General features: G+C 34.5%; 2 protein-coding genes and 1 pseudogene across 2 annotated transcripts; 1 reads left to right on the forward strand and 2 right to left on the reverse strand.

The window, feature by feature from the left end:
• Positions 1–686, reverse strand: part of LOC104708128 — a 9,218-nt pseudogene extending 8,532 nt beyond the window's left edge.
• On the reverse strand, positions 3,066–7,530 carry LOC104708129 (THO complex subunit 1-like). Its single transcript, XM_010424629.2, has 20 exons — positions 7,367–7,530; positions 7,138–7,290; positions 6,947–7,021; positions 6,758–6,863; positions 6,417–6,562; positions 6,262–6,333; positions 6,068–6,140; positions 5,904–5,969; positions 5,761–5,807; positions 5,503–5,574; positions 5,246–5,371; positions 5,046–5,111; positions 4,928–4,969; positions 4,678–4,791; positions 4,502–4,584; positions 4,217–4,283; positions 4,007–4,078; positions 3,861–3,911; positions 3,713–3,772; positions 3,066–3,636 (listed from the first exon to the last, which is right to left on the reverse strand). Exons 1-20 carry the CDS (start codon positions 7,367–7,369, stop codon positions 3,256–3,258), a joined length of 1,875 nt encoding a protein of 624 aa, XP_010422931.1. The 5' UTR covers positions 7,370–7,530; the 3' UTR covers positions 3,066–3,255.
• On the forward strand, positions 9,759–12,541 carry LOC104708130 (probable mediator of RNA polymerase II transcription subunit 26c). Its single transcript, XM_010424631.1, has 9 exons — positions 9,759–10,924; positions 11,011–11,079; positions 11,180–11,262; positions 11,360–11,433; positions 11,521–11,573; positions 11,651–11,684; positions 11,772–11,917; positions 12,008–12,086; positions 12,176–12,541. Exons 1-9 carry the CDS (start codon positions 10,487–10,489, stop codon positions 12,289–12,291), a joined length of 1,092 nt encoding a protein of 363 aa, XP_010422933.1. The 5' UTR covers positions 9,759–10,486; the 3' UTR covers positions 12,292–12,541.

The following is a 13,036-nucleotide window of genomic DNA, read 5'->3' on the forward strand; positions in this document are numbered from 1 at the left end:
GGGGGGGGGGGGGTGAGATGTAAAAAAAAACCCAGATCCAGAAGAAGGAAAAAGGCAAAACCTTTATAACACAGAACAATGGGGTTTAAAACAAATCAAAAAGCAGAGAAGAAAAAAAGGAGTAAGCTTTATGAATGAAATGGAGGGTATTAGTAAGAGACTAGAGAGTGTAACTTACTCTGGCACTCTCGTCAGCATTAATCAAGACGAACTCATTCCGGTTATGAGAACCAGCGATGAGCCGACCACCAGTATTCATAATTGAGCCGACAAAACAGTTACAGAGAGAGAATTCAACTAAACCCAAAAGACGGGACAAGAGAGAGAGATCTAGTCGTTACAACTCCCATAAAAACATGCAATTAACCCAAAACAAGCTTTGCCTTTTCAGAACGAATTTGTAGAATGAGGGAACTTCTCAAGTTTTGTTTTTTTCTGTTCTAATAGAAGGTAAGCAATGGAAGAAACTTGAGTGAAAGAAAGAGAGAGAGAGAGAAAAAAAAAACTCTCTTTTCTGAATCTCCAAATGTACGCACACACAGAAGTTCACAATATATAAAGAAAGAAAGAGAAATCAAGAGATAGTGAAAGGTGAGCTGCTGATAAATAAAGAGAGAGAGGGGGGGGGGCAAATGTAGTAGAAGACGCGTAATGAAGAAGACGGAGAGAGAGAGATACAGAGACGGAAGCTATAGAGATTAAAATTGAAGTATAAAACTTACCCAAAAACCCCAAAGTAATAGTAGAAAGAAAGCTTTTTTATACTGTAATAAATAAATAAAAAATGTAAGAAAAAGTGTGGGACCCAGTAAAAGTGTGTCGCGTGGCGCTTTCTCTCTCTCTCTCACTCACTCACTCACTCACTCTCTGTCCTCCACCATTCCTATTTGTCCTTTTTTAACAGTTGGGTATTGATTTATTTCTCCTAAAATGCTTTGATATAAATTAAAATTAATACTACAAAGAACGTAGAATTAAGTAAAAAAAACATACTACTAGTATTATATATAAATTGACGTAAGGAAAAAAATGAATAATTTTGTTGACTCATTGAGTCTTTCTTCATCGGAAAAGGACGAAAGAAAATTATAAATTGGGTAAACATTGGAGCACCACCACCCCCTCTCTCTCTCTCGCTCTCTCTCGCTCTCTCGTTACATTTGTTTCCCTGTGTTGTTGTTTGTTCTTCTGTCTTCTGTTTCATGACTAATTTACAAGCCTTAAACATGGCCAATGTATATAAATTCACGTACAAGAATTTAAGCTTAGAGGGATGTTTGTTGACTACATTGTTTTTTTTTTTACTTCTAACTGTGTTTTTAAAAAAATATTAATGTATTTACCTACTACTATACACCTAAGTTATAATGAGTATATGTTGGCGCATGTTTCATTCCCTTGCCCCTTTGCATACAGAATTCAATTTTCTAATTCTTCTTCTATTCACTAACTCTTGCCTAGATATATATATATATATATATATAGATACACTATAAGGAATTAAATTTGGCTTCGCCCACCATTTTATGTCCCATTTGTTTTTTCTCCTGTTTGCTTATCTAATTTAATGTATTATTGACCCCCCCCAAATATCTATGTTCAATAGGAAAAAAATGTTCAAATTATTGAGAATTTCAGATCACATCATATATATGAATTCATATGTGTACATTTGCCGACAATTCTATATTTTATTTTTTTAAAGAAAGTTTTTTTCAGTCATGTACCAATAAAGTTGTGGCTTCATATCTTTTGTATGTATGAAAAATATAGTGTTAGGCTAATATTAGCTAATAAGTGTGTTTATATATCTATGAATAGAAAGCTAATATGTGCACTGTTTCTTTTTCCAAATGCTTGGGCCACATGCTCTTTTAAGCAAATTAGCAAGCGTCGGTGCCACATGTATTTTTTTTAGTTTCATTATGAGTCGACATTTTTTTTTTTTTGTCGTAACAGTGCAACGACTTATAAAGACAAAGGTGATCTTACCTGATGACAGTGCAGCAACCACTTCAATAGTGTTCGGGGTAAATTGATAAGGGTGATTTGTTTTGGCATTGACAACTACTAAACAATAGTAATATACTATTATCTTTTTTTCAATCAATGATTGGAGATTTGGAGGTACGTAGTAATATTACCAAATCAGATTCAATCGATTCCCTAACGTGAACTGATATATTCTTCACGTATTATTTGATATATTATTATGACTAATGTATGTTTCAATGATAATATTCGGTAATTCATGACCAATCGAATCATTTGCCAACGGGTGTGGAGCACTATATGTAGATTTTTTTTTTTTTTTGTCAAACAGCCTCGTTTTTTCATTCAAATAAAGCCTCTAGAACAGAGTTTACAAGTTCTTCAAACATAACAAGGGTTACAATAAACTTTAAAAGGGTTACAAAAAGCTTTAAAAGGCATACAAAAGCAATTGCGAAAGTTTGATAGTCCATAGAGGATCGGAGACGGAAGCAAAAGAGTATATCATAATTACTACGTGAGACGAAATATAACTATATATAGATTAGATGGCGAAATATGTAGGTATGGTAGAAACCGAATGAGCAAATGAACTCAGTGAGATGATGAACTTATTATTGTATGAAGATCGGTGGTGTTTATCGTGACATGTCTAAAAACCACTCATTTATATACTAAAAAATTGATGGCAAAACATAAAGTTTGAGTTGATAGCGTATAGTGACACTTCTAGCTTTAAGTCCCTTTAGTAATTGATTTTCTTGTTTGATTATAAGTGTGTACTTACTACTCGATTGCGATTGAGTCCAATGTTTATTAGCTGTGAATATGTATCAAGTGTTACACTAGACGATAAATTACGTAAAATCTCTTAATGTATGAGTGATAAAAACTACTTTTTCTAATATCTTGTCTAATCCAGTATCTTAGTAAACATGATTAATAGATGAGAAGATTCTGATCGCTAGGATTACACACTTGTACAGTTTAGTAGTATACACACATCAAACGAGCTGCATTACCAACCCAAAGCAAACATATGAAGTATATTATAAATTTTCGATCAACTCCGATATATCAATAGTCTTTTTTATTAAACGAAATGAAAAACAATAAAAACATGTTGTAAGCTTTATGATCGCACTCATACAAAACATATTTAGAATAATACTTTGCTCACAGTTTGATAAACATCAATACATTGTGACATCATATCCAAAGGATTCACCACTGAAGAAAGGGTTGAAAAAACTGAAATTTTACTCACGAGACAGGCATAGGAGGATGATTAAGATCAGCGTCCATCAAACCAGCTTCTTCTGACTCTGCGTCTTCGATTTGACCAGCCTCTTGACCGTTGTCTGTGTCAGAACCACCGTGTCTTTGTTGTTCCTCAGGTGTAGGAGTGTCTGCAATAGCATCACTTTCCATCGCCTCTGCTTCGCCTCTTCCTCCTTCAGCTTCAGCTTCAGCTTCACTATTAGAAACACCAATCTGGTTTCCCTCTGTTTCCTGAGATCCACCTTTGGTTTCTTCTTTCTTCGCTCGTTTTGCTTTTTCGTTCGGTTTAGCTTGATATTTGGAGCGGACCTCAGGTGGCAATAGTTCAACAGGGACAACTCCTTCGATTCCAAAATCAGTAAACTGTAGGAAAACAAAGACAAAAGTTTAAAATCAATCATATAGAGCACTGAGAAATTGAATTTGAAGCACGTTTTACCCTCGAAAATCCTTCCAGGTCTTGCCGAGCTGCAAACCGTAGACCTTTCCAGCAGTAAACCTATCAAAACAGTAAAAATAATCTGCCATGAGACTGATTCAATAAAGCATCTTATAAATAAAGTTGTAAGGCAAAGCAAGTAACTTACTCTGTTGTTTTTATGATGGTACTCATCTTCGATGCCAGCTGACGGGTCCATCTGAAATTTTTAGTAAAACACCAGGTGGACTAATTAGACATATTAATTACTTTTGAAATGTTGTTTGTGAATAATAAAGCAATACGTTAGCTCACATCTTCTGCTAATGGTTTCCAGTAGTCTGCAATGGCAGGGGTTCGGACACGTTGAGAATCAGTCAAAGCATTCTGTAGAGACATAATATGTTGATCGGTCATGCCATCAGAGATAAAATCATTGTAGAGACAGAATCGGTCGAGAAAGAGAGTGGAATAGCATGTGGCATCAAGATCAACAAACAGAGATGCAAGAAATATAACACATACCGGATTTTGATCTGCCCATCTCCAAAGTTGGGAGAGTTCTTTATTCCCCATTCTCCATCTTTGCCTCCTGTAAAAAGCAAAATGTAACACATATGGAGCCTTAATACTCTTCATTTTAGATTTCTTAGTTGCTTATCTCTTCAAGGGGCAATTGACTTAGAGATCACCACGGGGAAACGCTATAAATTTGTTGCACCTAATGTATGCTAATGGTCTAATGGCAGACACCCACCAAGGCATGTGATTACATTAATAAAAGCAAAGTGTAATGGTGTTTTCCCATACCGTTTCTTTTGCCCTGCATTCGGTGATTTCTCTTCTATCGGTTGCTTTTCAAATGGTGGGCATCCATCACGTTTCCACCAGACCTGTTATTGTATATATTGTAGAAACACTTAACAACCCTTGGCTTCACGCCAGAGAAATCATGCAGCAAGTAAGAGAGAAAGCAGCACACATACCCAATTCTTTTCGCGCTCCAATATATGCTCAACTGCACGGAGGAATTCTTTTCCTTTAGGCGGAGTGATCTCAAGCAATTTCTTTACGCGATCCTCACATGACTTAAGCTCTTCCTTTTAGGCCGAAAAGATAAACCATACTTTTGAGTGAGTATGCATAAACCCCCAAATACTCAGATATAAGCCAGGTTTGTCAACCTTTGAAGCAAAGCAAGAGGACATTTTCCCATTGAACAAGCAAAACACTAACCATGGTTTCAGATGGCAGATCTTTGTCGTTCTTCCCTGGTGCCTAATAGAAAACAAGGAGTCAGTTATACCAAGATACCAGAGAGAGTAATTCAACGTGCAATTCTTGAGAGATTTACCCTCAGATAATCAAACAGTATGAGGCACTGGAGAAGAATATGTCGTCGGAAACTCGAATCCTTTACCTGTGACCACAGGAAAAAAAAAAGTGTGTAAACTGCTACGTTCAGAAGTTTGTATGTCAACGTGTTACATACATTCCTACACAAAGAGATATAGAATATGTGCATGTGCTTGTGAGCATCCACATCATACTTACCTCTAAACCCATTAATTTACTACTAGTTAAGTACTTTATATTAAAAGTTGCTGCATCTTCCTCCAAACTATTAGCCTCTCCCTCTTCTTCGCTTAGTGGTTGTGCGTCAAAGGTGTTTAATACAACCTACACAGGCAGTTCAAGATATGAGGTCTAAGAAAATTTCCCACTATCGCCGGCATGACTTCTCTATACTATGCATATACATATGTAAGAGACCATGTAAAGCTTATAGCCAAAAACCATAGATCACGTACCGCCAAACTAGATGAAAATTTCTGCCACTTGGTAGATGCAGAAGTAAGAGAAGCGGGATTACAGAAATACTCCTGGAAATATAACATAATTCTCAATCAGTACCTCAATAAACTAACTAAACAAAAGGAAAACTGAGATGCTATCTCCAGTAATGATTATGTACGATAAGCAAACACAAGTTCTTTACTTCTATAAGACAACCCTGATGATAAAGGAGCAGCAGAGTTCCCTACAAAGTTCCTTTAACTAATACGCACCTGTAAACTCCAAAATGTTTTATAGAAGTTGAAATCTACAGAAATGCCTGAGAAGCAATGACATAGACAAAATAAGTAAAACGTTTTACAATAGTGTAATGGATATAAGGACCAGAAAGCAATAGTAAAAAAAAATTACTTGCCATTTGGAGGATCTTTTTCATATTTGGTTTCGTTAGATGTATTAAAAACGCCTTTTATGTTCACGGCTGTAAGAATAACTCAAGTAAATAAACGTTACACAACTTCTAACAATTCACATACAAAAGGATCATATATACAATAAATTATGAGACACCATTCTTACCTGATCGCTCAGATAAAGGAAAAAAGTGAGCCAAGAACATGAGGATTCTTCCACAGAATACCACGTCATTGGCCTGTTTGCCAGATTGTGAAAGCAGAAAAAGAATTAACAACGAGTGGATGTGTTATAGCTGCAAAAGCAGTTATATGATATGTTTGACAAAGGGAAGTAGAAGTTGGTGGCAGATAACAAACCTTTGAGAGTCGCCGGAGAAGTTGGTTACAAGTCCTCAACATTACAAGTTTTCCGCGCGCAAAAAGCTCTTGCTGCAGATAATTGCAACATCCAAGTCAAAAATACAAGATACTCATATACACAGAGGAAAATTTCCATCTCATCAAAGACATACCTTGCCCAATATATCTTGTTTGCTTTCAATATAACCAAAAACATCTTTACAGTTTTTCATAGTAGACATTTCCGTCAAATCCTCCAACAGCTGGAATATCATGCCACCTTCAACATGCTCTTTCTCACAAAGATAAAGCACAACATCTAACAAAACCAATTAAAAAAAAAAGATGGTGAGAGCCAGAGGTTGGACAAAAGTAGTCAACAACAACAATCAAGCACGAGAAAGTAAGCAATAGACACAATAGACTACAAGAGAATAAGATGTTTTATGGGCACACACTTGCACCTATATAAACGAACTATGCAAATCAGACTGCTTTGAAATAAATTGCAAACCTAGAAGATGAGGAATCTGGCCATGTATATTTTGATCATCTTCATCATCATCAATCAACTGACCATACTGCATAATCTGATCATCTCCTGATTGCGCAGCAGCAGCCTGAAACCCCAAACACACAAAGATAAATCCACACAGAAACTAAATCAACAAGCATATGCATACAAGTGGAGAAACCAACAGACCACTAGCTCCTGCAGTAATGTCCGGAGCATGTTTTCAAGCATTTGGTTTTCATCTTGAGCCAACTTTGTTTGTTTCTGCTCAGAGATCATATAAGATAAAAAGACAATGGAGTAAGATCAAGTAACACAGATTTAGCGATCTACAAATAGGAATTGAAAACTATGGTAGCTGGGGATTACAAAGAGCTTACCTGAGGTTGTATAAACTCTTGAACAGTCTTGAGGGCAAAGCTTTCAATTGGAGCTCGTTGCAATATAGCATCTCTAAATTCATCCTTGACGAAGAACCACAAAGCAGGTATAAAGATACAACCACAATTATAATCATATCTGTATTTCGAAATCTTTAAATATAGGAGTCAGTGCTATAGAATTAACAAGAAGAACCCAAAGTAAAACAAAGGCACAATCGTAGAATACCATTTGCAAAAAGGAACCACCTCCCGGAGAAACACGAAGATTATGTGGACTATGAGTCGCCCAGGGTTAGACACTGCGACCGTTACGAGTTGATCCAAAATTGAAGCGGAGGCCAAAAGCTTGATTTAACAAGGGAAAGAGAAAGAAGAGAACAGTCTCATTTATTTTAGGGTTTTTTTTTTTTTTTCTTTTTTGTTGTTTACAAACACATTTTTTTTTTTTTTTTTTGTTGAAGAATTGTTTACAAAAAATTGTTCGTTCGAGTCTTTTTATTATTTTTGTTGGTTAATGGGCTTTTTGTCAATGTGTAGTTTTTTTGTAGATATTCACCAGTTGAACTATATTTTTTGTTCAGAAATGCAATATAAAATTTCTTTATTATATTAACTATTTATGTATATAATATATTTTATATTTTTAATCTACTATAGTTTTACATCAATACATTATATAGTGTATAATTTCCATTGTCTAGATGTAGTGGTTTATTATATACAAATTAGGATATTCTTATTATTCATTAAATTTAATTTAGTAAACAAATCTATTTTTTGTGATTTTTTTTTTCATTTACAATGTAGAGATAATGGACTTACATAATATACTTTATTTTTCTAATTATATGAGTATACTGTAATTTGACTTTGTAATTTTGGTTATTTTATCTCTGTATCATTTAACACTTTTGTATTTATAGTTGTGCTAGTCAATTAAAATGGTGGAGTGTTTTTCTTGTAAAGTTTGATTTATATCATTTGTTTCTTATTAGTATAGATCAAAAATCTATATATTAATATATTAGCTACTGAAAAACACTTCGGTGAAAAAGTAATCTTTTTTAACAATTTGTGTCAGTTCGGGTCCTAAATGTTTTTTAAAATTAAAGATATTATCAACAGTTTAATCACTTGGCTTTTAAACAAATGAAAATAAGTTATTATCAACAATTTTTTAGAGAATGAATTAATTAAATATAAAATATTCAATGTTAATGGGTGTCCGATACTTTTGGAAATTTGAATAGGAGAAAATTTTCGTAAGTTATATTCCAAATTTGATATTATTTAAAATAAAAAATAATTAAAATTAATGTTAATGACATGACTGTAAATAAGTTCCAACTCCATAATTTATTTGCTAAATATCTTTAAAAATGTATATATAGATAATGTAGTTTTAGGCCCATTATATTTATAAATTAATTATGAAACTATTAAACTTATATTTATACTAATAAAAATGGGTTAATACTTAATAGTGGAAACAACTATACTGATCCCCAAACATTTATGGGGTGTGATTAAATTATACTCCACTTAAAATGTTTAAACGGTAATAGTATTTTACTTTAATCGTGAGTATAATCCCTTGTTGTAACCAATTAAACATCTTGAAACTTGAACTATATATGCGCATATTTCAAACAAACAAAAATAATACTTGTTGGCTTGTGAGAGAGTCATATTTGAAATATAGAAATAGGAAAAATTATGAGAAAAGTTTGTCATAAACTTAAAATCGCGGTTTCAAAACCAGTTTTTTATCACAACAACAAATTTAAAACATTTACTCTTATGACTATCTTTTCTATTTATCTAGACCATAAAAAGTTATTCATTTATAAAATAAAATAAAAACATTTTAGCCACTACACTACACTGCACATAAACTGTCTTGTTAATATAAAACATTTGTGTAAAACTTAGGTTATTGCTTATTAATTTTCATTTTTCTCTCCAATTAAAAAAGAAACTAAAAAAAGCAAACGCCATTATTGAAAAAAAAAAACACTCACTTCTCTCTTTTAACATATCTCTCTAGTTGTTCATCTTCCCAACCACAACAAACCAATTTGCTTTGCTTTGTTTTGCTCTAGAGACTGATCACCGATTTATCGAACGAAAGAGCTACAAATACAAAATTACCAAACTCGTTGAATTTGAAGTTCCTCACGATCAGAGTATCGTTTACCTCACGATAAAACGCCAAGACTGCGCTAGCCTCTATCCATTTGGGCGCCTATATTCCCAAGGTTTTAGCGTCTTCCAACATTGGTTTCTTCTGTCTGTGTGTTGTGACATGGACGACCAGAATATACATCGCCTTTGGATTATATATGGAGCCAGTGAAAGTGTTTTTGAACGATGACATAGTCTACTCTTTTAGTGTGAGGACGAAGGCAAGTCAAGAATTCACGGAATTGCATAGAGGATATACAACGGTTTCCGAAGGGGAGGCTTGCGGCTGCACAGATTTGTTTTCGAAGTCATGGGGTAGAGTACTAATTAATTTCTTATGGACCCAAAATTAATAGGCCCATTAACGAAAATGTCGAAACATGTAAATGTTTTCTCTCCAATTAAAAAAGAAACTAAAAAAAGTAAACGCCATTATTGAAAAAAAAACACTCACATCTCTCTGTCTAACATCTCTCTAGCTATTCATCTCCCCAACCACAACAAACCAACTTGCTTTGCTTTGCTCTGTGACAAGAAGAGAGCATCCCTCCCCTCATCTCATCAATAAAGCAAATCCCATTTTCTGTTTTTTCTTTTTATTTTTTGTCTTAAATTTTCATTTTACTTGTCATTGGTTCTGTCTGAATAAATAATATTTAACAGACCCAAAAAAAATAGAAAAAAAACTTGTAGAAGAATGAAAGAAAAAGCAATAACCCCCCAAACCAAGTTCTAAAGCCTCAAATTTGGAATATTCCTTTTCTTCTTCCTTTTTTTTTTTTTTTCTTCTTTAATTTGCCATTTCCTTATTTGATCTTATGTGAGAAGAAGACCTCTGTTTCTGTTTTTTTCCTTTCTTCTTCTTCTCTCTTCCTCGTAACAGTAAAAGCTTCATCAAAAAGCTCGAAAGTGTCTTCCTTTTTTTTTGTCAATCTGGATTTACCAATCTGATTCTTACGTTTTTTTTTTTAATTTGTTTTATCTTTTAAACATATTTGAGAATCCTATAAACTTTGTATTTGGTTCTTCTTCACGATTCCGATGATGAATCGAATTCATCTTTTAGATCTGGTTCTGTAAATTACCAATTCGATTTGCTCTGTTTTGTGATTTCTTTTATTAGAAGTAACCAAAAACTTGAAAAGGTTCGTCGCCGGCGGTAATGGATTTGGATGATTTCCGATCGGTTATGGATAACGCAGGTGTTGATGTTTGGACATTTATAGATACGGCGATTCTCGTTGCGTCCCTTGACTACGGTCAAGAGTTGAAGCGACGGAGAGATAACATCGTCGAGCGTCTCTACGCGACTTCCATGGCCAATAAGTGTAGAAACTGCGATTTCGGTGGCGGCGGAAGCGTTGCAGAAGCGGCGGTTGGTAGGGTTAATGGGAGGATTCATGAGGAGACGGAGGAGGAAGAAGAAGAAGAAGAAGAAGGAGAAGCAGTAGCAGTAGCAGCAGCAGCAGAGGAAGAAGAAGTAAGAGAGAAATCTGTTAATGGTGAAGACGATGATGATTTCGATCCGTTTGCTGGTTTGTTTGATGATGAGCAGAAGAGTATTCTTGATATCAAGGAGAGACTTGAAGATCCTGATCTGGTTTGCTAATAATGTTCTTTCACCTTTGGATCTTGATTTTGGAAATCTGAAGACTGAATTTGTTTTTGTTTGTGGTTTGGTTTCAGTCTGAAGATTCTTTGGTTGAGTTGCTTCAGAACCTGGAAGACATGGACATAACATTCCAAGCTCTTCAGGTAGTACTAATAGCTTGAATCTAAACACGATGAGGACACTCTTTGATTGATTCTTCAATTTGTTTTGATAGTTTTTTGAAATTTTAAATGGTCACGTTAGGAAACTGATATTGGGAGGCATGTGAATCGAGTTCGGAAGCATCCATCGAACAATGTTCGGAGATTAGCTAAACAGCTTGTCAAGTTAAGATCAGAATTCAGAAGACAGAAACTTTACTGCTCACTCTTATTCAACCTATCTTGATTTCTAAATTCAACTCTTTACTTCTTGTCTCTGCAGAAAATGGAAGGAAACAGTTGACGAATGGGTCAAATTTAACCAGCCTGGTGATCTTGAACCTCCGAGTTTGATAGGTAAAGAGATAATATAATAAACTCTGAATCTCTCAGAACAAGCATCATTCTTATCAATCTCAGAACAATCAAATCTGTTCATTGTAGCCGATGAGGACTCACCCGTGCAGAAAGCTCTCCATAACAGTAATCGCCAACAGGTAAAGTCCGAGACGCTTCTAGACTTTTGTTTTAGTCATTGAGCTTCATCAATTGTTATCGTTTTCTTTTGTGGCAGGTACCTGATTTCGGATATTCACCGGTTCCTCAGAGTAAGTTATTAAAACAATGACTATAAGATTTTGATCATTTCACCATTTGTAATCCGTAACGCTTATTCCTTTTCCTGTTTTCGACAGATGGATCTTCGGGTTCAAGCAGGAACAGTAACATTACCGAGCCAGAGAGAAAACCAAGACCTGTTGCTGCTGCTCCTCCACCTAGGAGAGAATCTCCTTCTCCAGCTAAACCTTCTCGCCCATCTCCTTCTCAACAGAACATGCAGGTACATTGCCAAACAAGATCCTAATATCAAATGTTAGAAAGACTCTTATACTATGTCAGGTGTGATCAATTTGGTTTTTGGTTATTGCAGAGGGACAAAGAGCATAAAGAAGTTGATTTCGACACAGCACGGAAAAGGCTACAACAAAACTACAGACACGCCGAGAATGGTTTTTTAAAACTTCCTTCTGTTTTAGTTTCAAACATTTTTAACTTGATTGGATCGTTTCCTGAATGGTGTGTATGATTTTGAATGCAGCTAAAAAGCAAAGGACTATACAGGTGATGGACATTCATGAGATCCCAAAACCTAAGAAAGGTGGATTTTTTCCAAGAAAAGGCGGCAGTTCTCAAGGTGGTGGTAGACACTGGTAGATTGAAAAAAATGATGAGAGAGGGAGAGAGAGAGAGAGAGAGTTAAGTGAAACGAGGAAGAAGATTCAAAAAAGCAAAAAAGACAGAGAACAAAAGCTCTGTTTTTGAGACACACAAGAAGACAGTGAATTCTAAAAAAAAATGTTTCAAGAATTTGGAATTGAGTTGGTGGGTACACTTGTTTTCTATTTTGTTGTTACTACGATAATTTTTTTCTTTCTTTTCTGATAAAGAACATAATTTTCTTGGATTTTTATTAATAATAGATTCGAAAAAAAAATCAATTTGTATTTTTTGTTTTTTTAGACAATGATGTGCATAAAATCTAGCTTTTTAAATAGACTGATTTTCTTATAGCAACTGATTCTTTTGTTTAATGCCAATTTTATTAAAAGATTTGACCTTTTTAATGTTTCTTCTCTTGCAGATTCACGGTTTGCAGGAAGGTTTTTTAATATATCAGTTACAGTCAATGTATATTCAATTTCTAATTAACGGGTCAGTCTTGTAAAGTGATTTTTAGGTTTACGATAGAGTACCCATAAATCAAAAGATAAGTGTTTAGTTTACTACGTCGAACTTTATCTTTCAGATTCAAGAAAGCAGATGAAAACAAAAAATGAGCAATTAAATCTTTTTGACTTTGGTATTACTAATTAGTAATTACTATAGCCTAGAGACCCGTAATGGCATTGGTTGATGATGAAGAAGACACATTTTTAATTATCTTTTTGACCGAATCATT

This window comes from Camelina sativa, chromosome 8, assembly GCF_000633955.1.
Source record: "Camelina sativa cultivar DH55 chromosome 8, Cs, whole genome shotgun sequence".
In the NCBI taxonomy this organism is placed as follows: Eukaryota; Viridiplantae; Streptophyta; class Magnoliopsida; order Brassicales; family Brassicaceae; genus Camelina; species Camelina sativa.

What these genes read in the sequence shown, in the direction of transcription:
- LOC104708130 (XM_010424631.1), top strand. Translation starts at nt 10,487, where the DNA reads ATGGATTTGGATGATTTCCGATCGGTTATGGATAACGCAGGTGTTGAT. An exon ending in TGAACCTCCGAGTTTGATAG is followed by an intron (nt 11,434 to 11,520) that starts GTAAAGAGATAA and finishes TGTTCATTGTAG; the next exon opens with CCGATGAGGACTCACCCGTG. An exon ending in CTTCTCAACAGAACATGCAG is followed by an intron (nt 11,918 to 12,007) that starts GTACATTGCCAA and finishes TGGTTATTGCAG; the next exon opens with AGGGACAAAGAGCATAAAGA.
- LOC104708129 (XM_010424629.2), bottom strand. An exon ending in AAGAGTTTATACAACCTCAG is followed by an intron (nt 7,022 to 7,137) that starts GTAAGCTCTTTG and finishes ATCTCTGAGCAG; the next exon opens with AAACAAACAAAGTTGGCTCA. An exon ending in TGAAAAAGATCCTCCAAATG is followed by an intron (nt 5,808 to 5,903) that starts GCAAGTAATTTT and finishes ATTGCTTCTCAG; the next exon opens with GCATTTCTGTAGATTTCAAC.